The 18,011-nt window shown below is 36.8% G+C and overlaps 2 protein-coding genes across 2 annotated transcripts in view; both read right to left on the bottom strand.

Annotated features, from left to right (window-relative positions):
* Nucleotides 1-7,734, bottom strand: part of LOC139720483 (scavenger receptor cysteine-rich domain-containing group B protein-like) — a 51,201-nt gene extending 43,467 nt beyond the window's left edge. Inside the window, exons 1-3 of the mRNA XM_071631837.1 lie at nucleotides 7,688-7,734; nucleotides 4,751-4,886; nucleotides 502-622 (exon numbers count right to left, since the gene is read on the bottom strand). Of these exons, the coding sequence (XP_071487938.1) occupies nucleotides 502-622; nucleotides 4,751-4,886; nucleotides 7,688-7,734 (304 nt within the window). The remainder of the gene's footprint in view (nucleotides 1-501; nucleotides 623-4,750; nucleotides 4,887-7,687) is intronic.
* Nucleotides 7,735-16,632: 8,898 nt separating this feature from the next.
* LOC139720484 (scavenger receptor cysteine-rich domain-containing protein DMBT1-like) overlaps nucleotides 16,633-18,011 on the bottom strand; it is a 101,540-nt gene continuing 100,161 nt past the window's right edge. The window contains exon 33 of the mRNA XM_071631838.1: nucleotides 16,633-16,812. Coding sequence (XP_071487939.1) covers nucleotides 16,633-16,812 — 180 coding nt within the window. The remainder of the gene's footprint in view (nucleotides 16,813-18,011) is intronic.

Genomic DNA, 18,011 nt, shown 5'->3' on the forward strand with positions numbered 1-18,011 from the left:
GTAAATAAGCCCTGAATTGATCAGTGTTTTAGGAGTAGCCATGATAACAAAAAAAAAAAAAATCCTGGGCGTACATACTCGAGCAGGATTCGAACCTACGACCTCCTGATCACCGGACAGGCGTCATCTCCACTAGACCAGCGAGCTTTCGCGCGGCAGCAAGTGTTGGTTCTAATCCTTATAGCATGCAGCGGGTACTGCTTTATTACCCAAATTCATGAAATTCTTCCGTCGAGATGTTTCCATTGCAACTGATTGACAAATTGCCCTACATCGACGTAAATAAGCACTGAATTGATCAATGTGTTAGTAGTAGCCATGATAAAAAAAAATATATATATATATATATCCATTGGTTTCTCTCCCTTATTTATCTCCCAGTTATATAGGTGGTTACAGTCACCTATGCATTTCATATGTTGATCTGGAATTCAGGTGAACCTTGACTGAAATGAATACGAGCACCCTCATGTTTTGCTTTTCATGGGCCTTATAATGTACCTTGCTGGCAGGATCCATGAGAAAGCCGAGTGTCATCTATAGCGATGTCACCTGTGAAGCTACTCCCACGTACCCCTTCCATGGTAATGTAGAATGGTTGGGTGTAACTGTCAATGGAGACCTGGTGATGAACACAAAAAAAAATGTAATGTGCAAATTCTCATAACAATTCCATGCAGCCAGAGAAATCACAAGATAATTAATGTATTTGTTTAGTGTAGTTATCAGTGGGTTGCTTAGACGATTTTTTTTTAAAGTGGCATAATAATTTTTGATAAGTGTGAAATGAGTTATTTCATGTGGCATGTGCGATAACAATGTTCTATGAATGATTTCGTCATGATTAAAGAGATTTCAACCTAAGGATGATGTTTCCCGAGTTTCCAATTTCCCCCTATATAGGGCTTAAATCAAGACCTATCAGGATCCTGTTGTCATGAGGTTAAAGAGGAGAAATTACTCACCAGACCAGTTTGTAGCACACAGCTAATAAAATCAAGGTTTATATTATTGTCCATTTGAGTGATTAACATTGATCTCTTTCTCCCCTGCCCCGTGTCATTATCTCTGTCTTGATTATTAAAGGCTGCGTAAATGTTGCCATTCAATTGTGATGATTCACTTTCTTAATACACATCCCTCTGTGACGTTATCTATCATTTACTGTATTTACGTACAAATTATATAGAAATATCTCTGACATAACTTACATGTGCTTTATACCACGCGTTTCCGATAGTTCCATTAAGTGAGAATAATACGTCACTTGAACTTGGTGTTGTTGATGCTGACTTGTATACATTAAGTGAATGGACTGTGCTACCGTGCATATGATACCAAAATGTGAAGCACAAGGGCCCGTTACGATACTGGGCGGGGCTGATAAGGCGTGCGTCTCGTCCGTAAGAACCTGAAGATGTCTCGATGTACATGTAATATCCGTCTACGAGGAAAAGAAAATGTCACAGGAAATGAATGATATCATACAGTTCACTCAATAAAAGAAAGAACAAAATACGGATACAGTCTCTTTAATACACAGAACGTTCGTTAATCCCAAATTTCATTACATAGATGGTTTGACAATCCGAAGGTGTGTTGAATTTCAAAATGAAATGAGGCTCGTTATTAAAAAGTCTCATCTATCCACAAACATAGTGAGGTGTGTTGTTTTTATTGTTCTGTAATCTGAAAATGGAGAAGGTACAATTTGAAAAACATAAAGAAATACTTAAGGTAAGAAAATGAAATTGATACTTAAAGCGCTTACAGCCGGTTGTATGATCCCCGCCAGGTCCGGTGTACCACGACGAAGTGCCTCCACTTTTACGGGACCAGTCAAAGTCATCATAATATGACTGCTGCCAGCCACAGGTACCGTATTCAAAGTCACAGTCAATGTTGCTTTGCCCTGAGAGATAGTAGGATGTTGAAATAACGGTAATTTTATTTGGTAATCTTAGCATACTTCGCAACATTGATGCATCAGTCACTCAGAAATAAGGTAGGATTCTGAATAGTTTTGCCAACATAACATATCAGTAAGATTTTTTGTTCAATTTGACTTTCGTTTTTAGGCTTAAATGATTAGTGTAGGTCCGATGTCACAAAACAGGGAACACTTGGATAGTTAGGCCCTCTATTTAAAGTGGTAATGAAATAACTTAAAGAATTGTTATCATGGAAGTGATCCCCACATATCTTACCGTAGGGCAGTGATGTTGTTGGTTCATAACTTCCGTCCGTTGTTGTAAGTAAATCAGTCACTTGTATGTGAGAAAAGGCAAGGAGAGATAAAACGTGTCAACCAGATCCTTTGTCAGACATTACTGAAGCTAATCACCCTTGCAGGTTAAGAAAATAAGAGAAAACGGTCTCTTAATACAGTACAGAAAGTTTGACGAAGTATACTTCATCTGATTTCATACGCTAAATGGCCTCACTCCTTAACACAGACATGATAGTCAAGAAATTTAGCTGTGGCCCCGAGTTGTTAAAATTCTTGTCATATTAAGAAAGGATGGATGCTCTCACCAGTCAACAAACATGAATTCACAAAGCATTTTTTTGGCATAAATACATCACAGTGGTATCTGTATTGATTGATTATGGTAGAATTCAAAACTCCTTGGGTGTCGTCTTTCCCTACTTCAAGTTGGATTTGACGTAAATTCAAGTTCAATTCAATTTCGATTTCAATTCAAAGTTTATTTCATTTTTCGACAAAACATATAAGTAACACTTCTTTTGACAACAGAGAATAAGGTAAACAGAACCTTATGTATCGAAAAGAATGTAGAACAATTGAGGAGGATCTTATAGTAATTATACATTATAGTAAAAAAAAAACAGAAGTGATCGAAATAAATTAACTTTGCTTTAAGTGCGAAAAATGGAGAAACCCACTAAAAAGGCAGAGCTTGTAGAATGTGGGCCCCTCTGGAATAGTAGCATCAATGGAAAGATTAATTGAAGCATCATAAATACAAAATGAGAAAAAAAAAGAGGAAGAAGTCTGGAAGCCCACTGAGAATTAGATTCACAGATAAATACACTTACTATCATAGACGTGAACAACATAGGACAAGACTAGAAAATAGAAAAATTTCCTACAAACACCCAAAGCAGCTTTCAAATCATTTCCTAAAGATGAATCATCGGCATATATACCCTTTGTTCCTTTCAGTAAATAATTTTCCTTGAGATAAAAAAAACAACAACAGGGAACTGATTATTGAATGCTAATGATCGTATAAAGGAAGCACTTTGCTACATAAGCCTTTTGAGTGAATTCGAATTGGGAAAACTCAACATGACCAACAAGGTCGACGATAGGTCCTAAAGTTTGCTATATTCAATTATCAGCTACCGAGTAGTCTTTTTCTATATTCTCTTTTCTTGAAATGAAAAACACATGATAGCACTTGCCAGTAATGTATTAGCGTATTTAAGGTCCAGAAAAGATTTGGCACGATGTATTTTACGGTAGTGATTTTGTGTGTGTATTTTGAACAGACAAAATAACCAGCCTTGGATTGATGCACTGCCATGGATGAATAATGTAATGATGAAATAAATGTAGAAATATTATTTGTAACATAATTCATGTACAAATGTGATTGTTTGAATACTCCCCGCCCCCTCAATAATGTCTTTCAGTGCTGTTTAGCATAAACCTACAATGTATGGTGGACTATAAAAGGTCTATTGGGGTTTGATGATGTATCACTTTTCCAAAGCATGTCGCGCATAATTATTGATTAGTATAGAAATTGTTTGAAGCATATATTCTTTTCTTCTTATTACTTTTTTTAGTATATATGCTAAATGAAGGGATATTTTTGCGGCACGCTGTTCACGAGGCGTCATAAAGTTAAAAAACAACAACAAATAAACAGATATCAGATTATGTTCATAGTAGTATCAAAGACATGCATGTCATATGCAGATATAGTATCTCATAGATCCAATACCAACGGATTATATTTCTACAGTATCAATTCGATTTGCTTTATGAATTTGATCTGCTTTACAGGAACGGATTATGAGCATCACATTGAATTTCAACTTGATCAGGTTGAAAAGTTACCGTTTAGATTTCCGCCAAGCGACAGCTTTACATTTTGCAACCATTTCTACACAACTACACTTTTACAACCACGAAACTCTTCGATGTCACATCCTTTATCTTTCACCATTACAGCAAAAACAAAACTTAAAGTGACGTGACTCTGACGAAGGAGTTACTTTTCTTTTCACACTCGACCGCTTTTTTATTTCATTGACTCTAATCATCATTCCAATACTCAAATTTGTCCCAGCTATAATTTATTCAGTTGAGAAGTGTTAGCACACGCGATTTGTGAAAAGTCTGGGTTTTTTTTTTTCACTGTCAGTATGAAATGTAAATCTTAGTTGCATTCGACAATTCTAATCTGTTGATTGTGAAACATTACTTTGATCATGTTGATTTAAATATGATCAGGTTGATCTCAGCATGTAGCCACTAAGTTTCCTCCAATGCTTTAGATATATACATAGGTTGTACAGCCGCAAAGTTCTGATTACATGTTTTCACAAAGTTCTTCCTATAAGTCAATACATCAACGTTACTCTGAGGAAGTGTAGTCCCTAATAGGAATTTATTTGGTTCAGCTCAATCTCCTCATTCCGACAGTCAAATTTGTACAGCAAAAACTGTTCAGTGCATAAATACGTGCATTAGGACTGTAAAACGTCAAGCATTTACCTGTCGGTATGCACTCAACACCAGCGTCTTCACCATGCCAACAGTTGTGCATTCCGTATCCGTTGTGTCTGCAATCTGCCAACTTGCTCTCTGTGCCTGTGCATTGGACGTCGTCCAACAGAATCGGGCCAGATCCCTGGCCGTATACAGCACAGCAAGAATAACTTAAGGCACCCTCAAAGCCCATCATCCGACACACCACGTTGGCTTCTTCCATGTTCCAATAGTCATCACAAACAGTCCCCCAACGACCATTGTAGTACATTTCCACTCTCCCCCGAGTGTCGTCTCCCCCTCCAACAAGTCGGACTTGACATTAAAAAAAAAAAAACACACTGGACATGACTACCTTGCAGTAATTGTACAAAACTGCTCCACGACTTTTCATTTTAGATAATGCCAAACGGAATCTTATTAGGCTAAATACTTCAATTCTTCCTCATTTTATATTTGGATTGATATTTGAAGATTATCCATTTATTGGAAGGGCAAATCATATCAATTCGCGATGGAAACACAGTCTTTATGCAAATGAAGAAAAAAAAATGTTTCTTTCTTCTTCACTCTTGCGTCCTGTTTATTCGTTAAAGGGGATGGCTAGTAACTGATCAGTGGTAATCAATGGGAATGCTGGGGGGATAATTGTTCCAATCCTTGTGGAATTCTGAGTACATTAAAAATCTATTGTTGTGTGAAAATTATTTGCTTCAGAATGGTCTCATATTCACGTAATGTGCAGTTGATTGTTCCCTGATTATATGCCTGTGTAGTGACGGGGCGATCGTTTACGGCCCTTTAACGATCGCCCCGTCACTGTACAGGCATGCTAACCTGGAAACATTCAACTGCACATTACTTGAATATGAGAACATTCTGAATCAAATAATTTTCACACAATAGATACCTTATGTACTCTTAAATGAATCTCACAAGGATTGGAACAATTATCCCCCAGCATTGCCACTGATTCCCATTGATCAGTTACTAGCCATCCACTTGAGGTATTTTGTTTTGTTTCTGCTTTTTATTTCCCAAATTTTTTTTTTCTCTCTCTCTCTCTCTCTCTCTCTCTCTCTCTATATATATATATATATATATATATATATATTATACCGGGTGTCCCCCCCCCTTCCCCCCCCCCAAAAAAAAAAAGCGGAACGGTGGCTTTTCAGTATCTTACGTTCTAAAAGTGATATAATTTCTGACATCATTAGAAAGAGCATCTTCCGCAGAAGACAATGATACCAAAATCATTAAATTTGGTAAAGTACTTTTTATTCTACGCCAATTTCTGTAAATGCAGTCATTTTCAAATTTCGCCGGATTTCTGCGACTTACGAGATAATAATTTGGGTGCGACACCCGTTCCATACGGTGAATTGTATAAGCTCGTTGATCCATGTCAACAAAAGATACATCTTTCACATTGGGCGCGCACACGCACGCACAGACAGACAGACAGACACACACTGTGTTTTTTTTTTTCCTGGCCCACGCGCCAATGTGAAAGCTGTATCTTTTGGTGACATGGATCACTGAACTTACACAATATTCACCGTATGGATCGCGTGTCGCACTCAAATTATTTTCTCATACAATGAAAATGACTGCATTTACAGAAATTGGCGTAGAATAAAAAGTACTGAACCAAATTTAATGATTTTGGTATCATTGCCTTCTGCGGAAGAATTTCTTTCTAATGATGTCAAAAAAGATATCACTTTTAGAACGCATGGTACTGAAAATCCACCGTTCCGCTTTTTTTGGGACACCCGGTATATGTATATATTATATTGTTTTTTTTTGCGGGAGAGCTATGTCAACTTCGACTACCGTCTATCTCTTTCTTTTTCTCTGATTATATAGAGATAATTATATTACGAACCATATTTCTTTTTTCATGAGCGTATGATATAATTATCATAATAATTATAAATTGAGTACCTTGCTGGCAGGGGCCTTGAAAAAACACAATGTCATCTATAGCGATGTCACCTGTGAAGCTACTCCCACGTATACCTTCCATGGTAATGTAGAATGGCTGAGTGTAATTGTCGATGGAGATCTAGTGTGATAAAAAAAAACCAAGAGACCCGGGGGTCTCGCGCTCACCATCCATGCATTCTAGCAGACTCTTACCTGAGAACATTGGAAACTTGTGGTGGGGTTAGCTTTGAGTGCTGGGGGCATTGTGTCTATTTGCATATACCATCACACTGGTAAAAATACCTGTCAAGTACACTGTACTTTATAAAATGTTGGACTATGCAGTACGTAAAAAAAAAGACTTTAAAGCCCTATCACGTTTGATTCTACGGAAGAATATTATTGAATATTCCTTAATTTAGGAGGATTAGACCCCTGGGGCCCCTAAGGAAAGCACGGTGCCCATTCAAACACTTTGAAAGTCTATCTCCCAAGAAATGGTACTTGCCAAGTTTGGTGAAAATCCAGTATGTTGTTTTCAGCAAAAGGTGAAAATTTAGGTCTGAATTTGGATCCACTTGGAACTACAGTCATCAACGTACACTGTACAACCTCAAAGTAATTTTACTTTATCACTTCTGGTACTAGAGAAGAACTGTTCCTCAATGGGTGTGTGGGGGGGGGGGGGAATTAGGCCCCCTCGGGTCCCCAAAGATGAACAAGATGCCCTGTTGAACAAATTGAGATATCTAAACTCCCTGGCATGCTACAAATGTACCTGCCAAGTTTGGTGAATATTCATCAAGGGGTTTTCAACGAGTATGAACATGCAAAATTTAAATCACCATTTGGACCCGTCCCATCCCACTCCCTTGGATTCCAAGGGGGAGGGGGGCACCCCTGATTTTGCAATGAACTAACTTGAAACAACAGTCATCAATATACTAGTTCATTGTATTAACTTAGCTCAATCACTTCTGGTTCTAGAGAAAATCTTTAAAGCTTTCACACCATGGGGTGGGTGGGTTCGGTCCCTCTGGAGCACCCAGGTGGACCATGGTGCCCATATTATACGAATGAGATTCTATTCCCCTAGGGATGCTACCTGCAAAGTTTGGTGAAAATTCATCACGGCATTTTCAATAAAAAGATGAAAATGTACAATTTGGGCTTTGTTAGGACCCCTCCCCTGGGTCCCAAGGGGGGCACCTCAGATTCCGCCATGAACAAACTTGAAACTACAATCATCAATGTACCAAATCATAGTATTAACTTTGCTCTATCACTTCTGTTTCTAGAGAAGAATATTTTTAAGATTCCTTAATTTGGGGCGTTTGGGCCCCTCTGGGGGGCCCCTGGGTGGGGCATGGTGCCCATTTAAACAAATTGAGATCCTATCCCCCTAGGGATGCTACCTGCCAAGTTTGGTGAAAATTGGGCATGTGGTTCTCAAGAAGAAGATGAAAATGTAAAAAGTTTACGCACGACGCACGACGCACGACGAACAACGGACGACGGACGCCGGACGCCGGACGCCGGACGAAGAGCGATCGTAATAGCTCACTTGAGCCTTCGGCTCAGGTGAGCTGAAAACATTTTGAAATATTATGTCGACATGATTTCGCCATGATATCAAACACATATTTTTGTTCCAAACAGGGTTTTTGCGTGCTTAACTCTAAATCCATTCCACTTCATGCCGAGCACGATTATTTCTCCATAAAACTGGAATGAGAATTATCCCGTTTCCCGCGAATTACCTATATCTCCAAAGACTTTACACAAGACCTGCTAGAATGTTGTTGTGTATATTTCAACGAGGAGGAAAAATGACCAGACAGATTTATATAATAAGCGTTTATATTATTAACAGAGAGACTATCAAACAAGTGATAGTTCGATATTCCATTGGAGATATTTTTGTCTTGCTATATGTCAACAACGGTTGTTGGCAAAAATGGAAACTGTTATGTATGACATAATTTTCATATCTAATTGCTCTCTCTCTCTCTCTCTCTCTCTCTGTCACTGTCATTTTATGATTACAATGACTGATAGGTCCATACTACATTTTTTTAATCATAATGTCAAAGAAAATGTGACGTTTAATAAAAATACCTCTGCAATAACTAACCTCTGCTTTATACCACCCGTTGCCACTTGTTCCATCAAGATAGAAAACCATGTCATCTGAACTTGGGGACATTGATGGTGACTTGTAGATATTCAGTGAATGGATTGTGCTGCCGTACATATGATACCAAAATGTCAGACACTGGGGCCCATTGCGGTATTGGGCAGGGCTGGTTAGGCGAGCGTTTTGGCCGTAATAACGTGGAGAAGACGTCTCGATGTACATGTAATATCCGTCTGCACAGAAAAATCAATGTAACAAAAAAAAAAAAAAGAACCAACACAGTGAGAAAAGAATATATACGGTCATGGTCCTTCACTCCGAGGGTCATTCGTTATTCCGAAAGTTTATCCCATCAAATGATAAAAGGTTCGCAGTTTCGAAGGTTTATTAATCCTAGAAACAAAGAACAGCTCGTTTTCCCAAAAGTTAATACTTTTAACCTGTAAAAGAAATAAGTTTTGAATGAATTCAAAGGTAGCTTCAAGTCATCAGCCTCCAAGGCACATATGTGACCGTGCACCTCAAAACGAACATAAAGTCGCACACACTGATTTTGCGCGAGGACTGAAAATAAGTGAAATGGGTCAACCTAGCCGAACTTGACTTTTTCATATTTTGTGAAAGAGCGGGTCTTCTTTTACACTATGCTAAAATTTGGTATCATAAAACGGGCAGGAAAGTGTGTGTGTTTTGTTTTTAGCAGTTTATCTCGAACATTTTTGGTAGAATAGTGTGATTAGGTGTGTCTTTAGAATCCCTTTTTCATTTCTGAAAAACCTTGTCCACACTCTTCACTGTCAACTCTAATAACCTTTGAAAGGATAGTGCTACTGCTTTGAAAGTTGGCATTAATTATGGACAGAATGTGTTAATGAGGCATGCTTAATTTCAGTTTAATCTGATAAATCCCTTCATTGTTGTTATTCTGGTGGTTTACTTCCTGTTTTTTGTCCCATTCATCGCACAGCCAGCACGGTTTGGTAAAGCTTAAGCGCTTGAATAGACACTGTACTTCAGAGCCTCTTTTCTCAGTTCACACTTTTCCTGAGTTTGTGCTTTCTTTCCAATATTTAGATAGGTTAGGAGAGTCCATTTGATTTGAGTTATACATCATTTTAAAGCTTAAAGTCTGCTCTTTCAGAATATGGTCTTAACTAGAAATTCTTGTCTGCCGACTTTTTGTTTGTTTTGAGGTGCAGGGTCACATATAAACTACGTCCTTCCACTAGCAAGATAAACAAGAAAGATAATCAAAATCGAAGTTAAAGAGAGAGCTGAGCTACTAGCGTTTTTCAGAGAGAGAGAAAAAACAGATGTATCCTGCGAAAAGGCAACAAATAGTGTAAATGCTTACAACCGGTTGTATGGTCCCCGCTTGGTCCTGTGTTGGTCGACGAGGTACCACCACTATTACGGGACCAGTCAAAGTCATCATAATATGACTGCTGCCAGCCACAGATACCGTATTCAAAGTCACAGTCAATGTTGTTTTGCCCTGAGAGATAATAACGTATAGTGCAATAACGGTCATTTTTTTATTATCTGGACGTAATCTTAAGTGACAGTAATTAATACATCAAAAACTTACAGGAAACGTATGTCTACGAATTTCTAAGACAACAAAACATATCAGCAATATCGACTTTTACATTTTCCTTTCTTTTTTGGGGCTTAAAAAATTACTGCATTTTACCCAAAAAAAAAACAATGAGTAATTAGATACTTATATGAAGGTGATAGTAACGGAAATTGTGAAAATTGTTATCATGAAACAGATCCTTACCGTTGAACGGTGATGTTGTTGGGTCATAACTTCCGTCCGTTGCAGTGTTAACTAAATCAGTTACTTCTATGTGAGGAAAAAAAAAACAAGGACAAATACGATGTCTCGAATCAGTTCCTTTGTCAGATATTACTGAATCTAACCATCCTTACAGGCTTTGAAAATAGGAGAAAGAGAAAACTTGATATCTTAAGATAATGCAGAAGGTTCAACGAAGTATTTTTCATTTGACTTCTTACGCTAAAGGGCCTATACCCTAATACACACATGGCAGTCAATACAGCAGTCAACAATCCTTGTCATATTAACACATGGTGGCATGGATACTCTTACAACCTAATAAACATGAATTGAAAAAAAATAACAAATTTGTTGGCATAAACACTAAGCAATAATTTTGTAGCTATATGGTAGCATTCCACACACCCTTGGCGGTGTCGTCTTTCAATACAAGTTAGGCTTGACCTAGAATCAAGTCAAGTTGAACCTAAACTATTTTCCTCTATCAAGTATTCGCCTATGAATTGTTCATCATACGATCCAATGATTTCAAACGTTGATTCATTGGTATATTGCATTTTCTTTCTGAACACTTTTGTTTGAGATTTATAAAAGGAAACAGAGACTTCAATTTGTCTTTTAATTTCCCATTGATAAGCACTGAACGCTACATTCCAATCATAAGCATAAACATAAAATTCTTGCTAATATTTCATAGTGTAGACTCGTTGCACACTTCACAAGTACATCTTTGTCTTAGGACGAAAAATAATAGATGTGAAGCTTAATGGCCACAAAGACAGATCTCACTATCAACATCAAATCATCGTATTGTAATGTAAAAGAAAGAAATAGGTTGAAATGAGCATTAATAAAAGTCACATTACGAAAAGTTGAACAGACTTCTTGTAAAAGATAATTACGTGTTGATTGCAATCATAGGTGACAACAGATTTTGTCTTCTATTTCTTTATCATTCTGGGTTTTCTGATAACTGCATCTAAGTCCAAATTGTCTAGTTTAGGACTTAAAAGTTCATTCAATTGCAATTGAAAATGTACAATTATCTCTCGCGCTGAAAACTACATATCTCAGCGTTAAGTGGTCGTATTGTTGCTTCATTATCTCCGTCGTTAAAAGTAATCCAATCGGTTTGTTCTATGTGAGAAGAGATGGTAGCAGATACGATTTCCCAAACCATTTGATTACTTATTATTTTGTTTTTTTGGTTTTTTTTTACCCTGGTAGAACTCGAAAGGTAGTAAAAATCGGTCATATAAGACTGCAACACAGAAGTCTAAACGAAATATTGTTTTATTATAAAAGAATGAAAATGAACTATAAATATTGTGGAAGGAGCATTTTGTTATATCTTACTTTGATACATTGTACGTTAAAGTAATTTAACAAATGTTCAATTAATAACAATGCCTTGTTGAATTTCTCTAAGCCTCTTCTGTAATATGCTAGATTCGGTAATACGCTTTGTTCTCAAGAAGCAATATAAGTAGAGATAATATGTTCATAATTGTAAAAAACCATTTGAAAAAAGAAATATCCTTTTTTTTTAATGGTCCTACCTTCATACACAGTGGTAACTTCGACCTCACATACGTCGTTATAGTCAGGACAGCAGTCTCTCCAGTATGTACAAACATTGTCACAGTAGCAGAATCCTGAGGATACGTAGCAACTCAAGCCAGGATCCACACAACAACTCTCTTGGCATGAACCTATGACGATAATAATTGTGTCCACAAGGAAAATGAGAAAAGCATATATCTAACGCTAAAAATCAATGATGCTGTGCCTTAGCAGCTCTGCAGAGACATGCCTGCATACATCTAAAAGGAAAACTAGATTTTCTTTTAAGTAGAAGAAGATTAATGAGGAAATTTGATAGGCCTAGTAAATAAAGATAGATTATTGAAATTTGATCCATGAAACTAGAAATGTCGCTATGGCGACTGGTATGCCCCACCATAATGCATGGTTCTCCTAATAGGTATACGTCTTGACAATGTGTGACCAGAGTTTCACAGAATTGCCTACATATCAACATGACATATTAGTCACAAATGTGTTGATTGTTCACATTCCTCGAACTAGGTTTACTTGGATTAATGGCTATACTATCGAAGAGTGCAAGTATTTGAGTGGTTTAGGATTTTTACTTGACTTTTGACCCCTGTATAACTTTGCACATTCTGTAATTTCAGTGTATGGAAGGAAAAAAAACGTAATTTCAGTTTTCAATAGTAAAGTTTAGCATCTAACGTGACATTTGGCACATGACCATTGATCCTATGACCCTAAAATTCTCAAGAGGAACACTGTCAGGCAGTACATGCATAAATATATGTACTATAAGCTTCATGATGATACCTTGAGCCGTGGAGATGTGGAGGAAGAACTGGAATTAAGCATTTTCATTTGACCTGTGAAGCGTTACCTTTGACCTTTTGCCAAAAATCTTTCGCAGTAAATCTTTATTAGATAATACAGTACATGTATACACTAAGTTTCAATAAAAATCCTGCAGGCATTGCATACATATGATGGAAATAGTGAAACTTTGAGGAGTTGATCTTGACCTTTGATAATTGACCTTTGACCTTTGACCCCCTTATTCCCAAGACAGTCACTGCCAATCTTTATATCCATATGTACCAAGTTCCATGAAGATACTTTGAATAATTTCATTATGGAGATAAAAGTGAAATTTTAACATATTCACCTGACCTCTAGAGATTATTTAGGGTGTAGTAGATGTATACCACACTAAGTTTCAAGAAAATACATTGTGGAGATACCTGGAAAATAGTAAGATTGTGAGCATTTGACATTGATCTTTCTCCCTTTGAACTGGAGCATATGCACCGAAAAGTCGATATCTAAGCACAACGCCGCGCATTTACACATATGTGCATGCTAAGTTTCATTAGGATACCATAACAGTTTGTTTAGTTAAGCAGCTCTCGACAAAAATTGATAACAGACAGCCTGGCCGAAGACGGACATACGGACCTGACGGAAAGACGGACGGAAAACCTGGAAACATAATGCCTCCGACACTCCATGGCGGAGGCATGAAAAAGAAAAAATAAAAGTGATAGGCAAATTGATGACCAGCTTTGATGATGACCAGCCAATATCTTTCCATATTTTCCAAGGTATGATAAAACTATTCTGACAAAATATCACCTGTCGCATATATTTGCATCAAGATCTTTAAAGATTTGATACAACACTGTTAAAGAAAAGAAAAAAAAAAAAAACATGGTTACGGTTTTTCAAGACAGAAAAACATACCAGCGACAATGATTTGCTTTCTCGTTACTTTTCTAGGCTTCCTAAGTAACTGCATGTACTTATTAATTTGGTTTGTATACGTTCATGTTTCCAGGTAGTATAGTTAGTTCGTACGTTTACGTTTAAGTGATTCTAAGGAGATATTCATGGTTTATTTGCTTTCTTTGCAAACTGATCACATCATAACTTACCGTTAAGCGGGGGTGTAGTTGGTCCATTAGTTGCGTCCGCTGTGGTTGCCATATCAGTTACTGCTACTTGAACAGAGACAGGAACAAATACGATTTCTCAAACCAGTTGCTTTTATCTGACATTACTGAAATACACAATCCTAGCAGGGCTTGGTGTTCAGTAGAAGAATAAAAAAGTTCTGACGAAAAACAATAACGGTATTTTTTTTAATTATCTGGACGTAATCTTAAGTGACAGTAATTGATACATCAAAAACTTACAGGAAACGTATGTCTACGAATTTCTATAACAACAAAACATACCAGCAATATCGACTTTTATATTTTCCTTTCTTTATGTGGGCTTAAAGAATTACTGCATTTTACAAAACAGTGAGTAATTAGATACTTATATGAAGGTAATGATAACGGAAATTGTAGAAGAATACAAAAGTTCTGATGACAGATTATTTATCTGCAAATAAACTATATCTTAACTGCATGTTAGGTTGAGAAAGAAAATCATTCATAGATATACATAAAAAATAAGAGGGCCTAAAATCGATCATTGTGGCACAAGCTTCAATTCTATTAATTACAGCTAACTGTTGACGATCTTTGAAACAACTGCCTACAGATTTGAGAGGAGGGCCTTTAGCACATCATTATACATATAAGTTTTGTAGCAAAATAAAATAAAATAATTTACAACAGCAAAAACCTTAGTAAAATCAAATAGTGTTAAAGCATTTCTGACGCAACACGACATACTAGTTATTCTTTAATGAAATGTTATGTTATGCCTGCTTTGTTGTAAAATATGTTCTGTCATGTGCTCATGCACCGACATTCGAACCACCAATGTACAGCTGTTAACCTGTACATCGTTGAGAAAGTATTTTTTCATGCTTTGATGAGCAGTGATCCACATGATGTTACTATGATAAACATGATAAAACTATAGTGAAAGCAGAAAAACCTCTCCTTAACTTTTTTCCTTTTTGCTATATCTCTACCTCGCAAGTTTATGCATATTATATGCAACAGTTTACAAATACATTTATTTTGTACATATATGATAACGCATGAACTAATAAATCAGTTCATATCAAAATGCTTTAATGAGCAGTGATCCAGATGATCTAACTTTGTGTAAACCTATAGTGAAAGCAGACAAACCTCTCCTTAACTTTTTTCCTTTCTTCTATCATATCTCTACCTCGCAAGATTATGCATAATTATATGCAACAGTGTACACATACATGTAATTTTTGTGCATATACAATGATAACGCATGAACCAATAAATCAGTTCATATCAAATATAACTGAAATTTAATATTTCTTATCATTTTAGATAAAACCATGGAATGAATGAGCTTGAATTTGAGTGTGGTTTGACATTGTTATAACGAAATTGATTTGTAGAATACGCTTAATAGAAGCGTACTGTGAAGTACGACTGTGTGATTACACAGATCAATTTACCATTGTCAAAACAACCATGTACAATGTAAAAACGTAAATTTTAATCTATGACATCCCGACAGGCTTGTATATGTACAATTTTTAGATATACTGTTTATGTTACAATCTGTGGAATAATCTTGGCGATAGTACAAATGCAATCACACGACTGCATTTGATGCCTACTGTACAATATTTAATAGTTCCCAAAATTCGTACATATTAAGCAAATAGTTAAGGTTAGTATGCAGTAAAGGTGATTGGACAAACTATCACTTCCGAGGCGATCTGTGTGTACTAATAGCTATCTTTCCGAAGCGCAGCTGAGGAAAGATAGCGTACACATTCTGATTGCCGAGGAAGTGATACTTGATAGTTATTTTGTCTCATTGCCCGAAAACAAAAATTGACAATTTGCCTTACATTCCACATCTATATCCCTTTTTATTCCATAAATGAAACCATTTTAACTGTCTATAGAGAAAAAAAAAACACATATGAAACAGGACAGAATGGGGACGAACAACACAGCTAACGAGGTTACAATGCAGTTAAACTAAGTACAACAAAAAAAAAAACATGGAAACTGTAGATCTAACGTTTAGGTCTAGCTACAGATTCAAGACCTATCCTAGGTAGGTCTGGGTGTCTTTAGGGTTATTTTGTGTTCCCTGAACAATCGTGTTCTTGGTAAGAACGTTGAATATTCTGAAACACTAACAAGGCAAAACTCCAACAAGGCAGCTAGGCTACGAGCACGCACGGTAACGTACATGTACATTACACGAGTCAACATTAGACGAAGCTGGCAATTACAACAAATAATCGATACATAGACCTACTTACCGCGCACTGCGGCAACGAAATAAAAGTGCGTTACTCTCGGACTATCACTTGACCTCGGTCAAAGGTATAGTCCACAGTGTTACACACTTTTATCTCGTGCATACTCAAAACAGTAACTATAAGTGATTACACGTTAGGATTGTGTGGACTGAAGAGATTAGCGAAACAGAAGGGACTATCACCATATCGAGTGTAGCGAATTTTTCTTCTCAGGCAATGTGATTGGCAAAAACTACCCTTAATCAGCGCTTGACTAATCCTCTTGGCAAGATTCTTGGTATGTGGAAGATAAACGATATACCTTGTTGACAGGATCCCTGAGAAAGCACAATGTCATCTATGGCAATGTCGCCTTGGTAGCCACTCCCACATACACCTTCCAAGGTTATGTAAAATGGCTGGGTGTAATTGTCAATGGGCACCTGGTAATGAAAAACCAAACAAACAAACACAAAGTGATGTTGCACGTTCTTTCTTTTAACAAGCAATGATTTCTCCATGACATCACTCACACATTTATAACCTAAGGGTATCATTGTTCTGTAAATCTTCACCTCATAAGGAGCTAACATTATTTCTCTGGAAAAAAAAAAAGATTAAAAGGTGAATTATGACGTTTTCCGGGAGTTCCCCATACCTCCACATACTTGACACATGACCTATAAGGATTCCATTGCCAAAAATTTAAAGAAGAGGAATGACCAGTCAGGTTTGTAACACATAGACTATCAAACAAGTGACGCATTTATACTTTATAAGAGAGATTGAATTGTTTTAATGTATGTTAGCAGCGGTTGCTAGCAAAAGACGACTGTTATTTGTGACATAATATGTGACTCTGCATCAAAACACCAACAAAAAGTCGCCAGACATGGGTTTTTAGTTAAGTGTAGATTCTAAAAGAACAGACCTTGAACTTTATAACTCAGTTCAAATGGACTCTCCCAGCTTATCCTAATATTGGAAAGAAAGCACACACTCGCTGAAAACTGTGAACAAAGAAAGAGGCTCTGACGTACAGAGTCTGTTCAAGCGCTTAGACTTAACCAACCTGTGGTAGCTGTGCGATGAATGGAACACCAAAAGCGAAAAAACAAACAATCAAAACATAAAATAGGATGAAAACCACTTGAGCGACAAAAATAATGGAATATAAGATTAAGCTTTGATTAAATTAAACATGCTTTGTGAGGAATCTACGAGGAACATTTGATTGCACTATTGCACCAAGAAAGTGTTAGAAAAAAAAATGGCAAAATACACAATTTTCTGTTCGTTCTATAATCTCAAACTTTTGGATATATTATAGAAAAAGATTTCCTCTTTCAAAAAAATATGAAAAACTAAAATTGGCTGCGTTGACCCATTTCACCTATTTGCAGTCCTTACACTAAAATCAGTGTGTACGACCTTTTGTTGGTTTTGCAATGCACGGACACATTTGCTAATATCTACTTCATTCTCTCTCTCTCTCTCTCTCTCTCTCTCTCTCTCACACAGACTATTATTTCTGGGCTGCATCGATAGTGTCAGCATTGGAACTGAATGAAACATCTTCTTTTATCCGTGAAAGTACAATACCGTTAGTATAACGTCCTGATAAATATCCCTGTCATAACTC

Source organism: Diadema antillarum, unplaced genomic scaffold (assembly GCF_040938485.1).
Source record: "Diadema antillarum isolate AM-2024a unplaced genomic scaffold, OU_Dant_1.0 scf00000128, whole genome shotgun sequence".
Taxonomy (NCBI): domain Eukaryota; kingdom Metazoa; phylum Echinodermata; class Echinoidea; order Diadematoida; family Diadematidae; genus Diadema; species Diadema antillarum.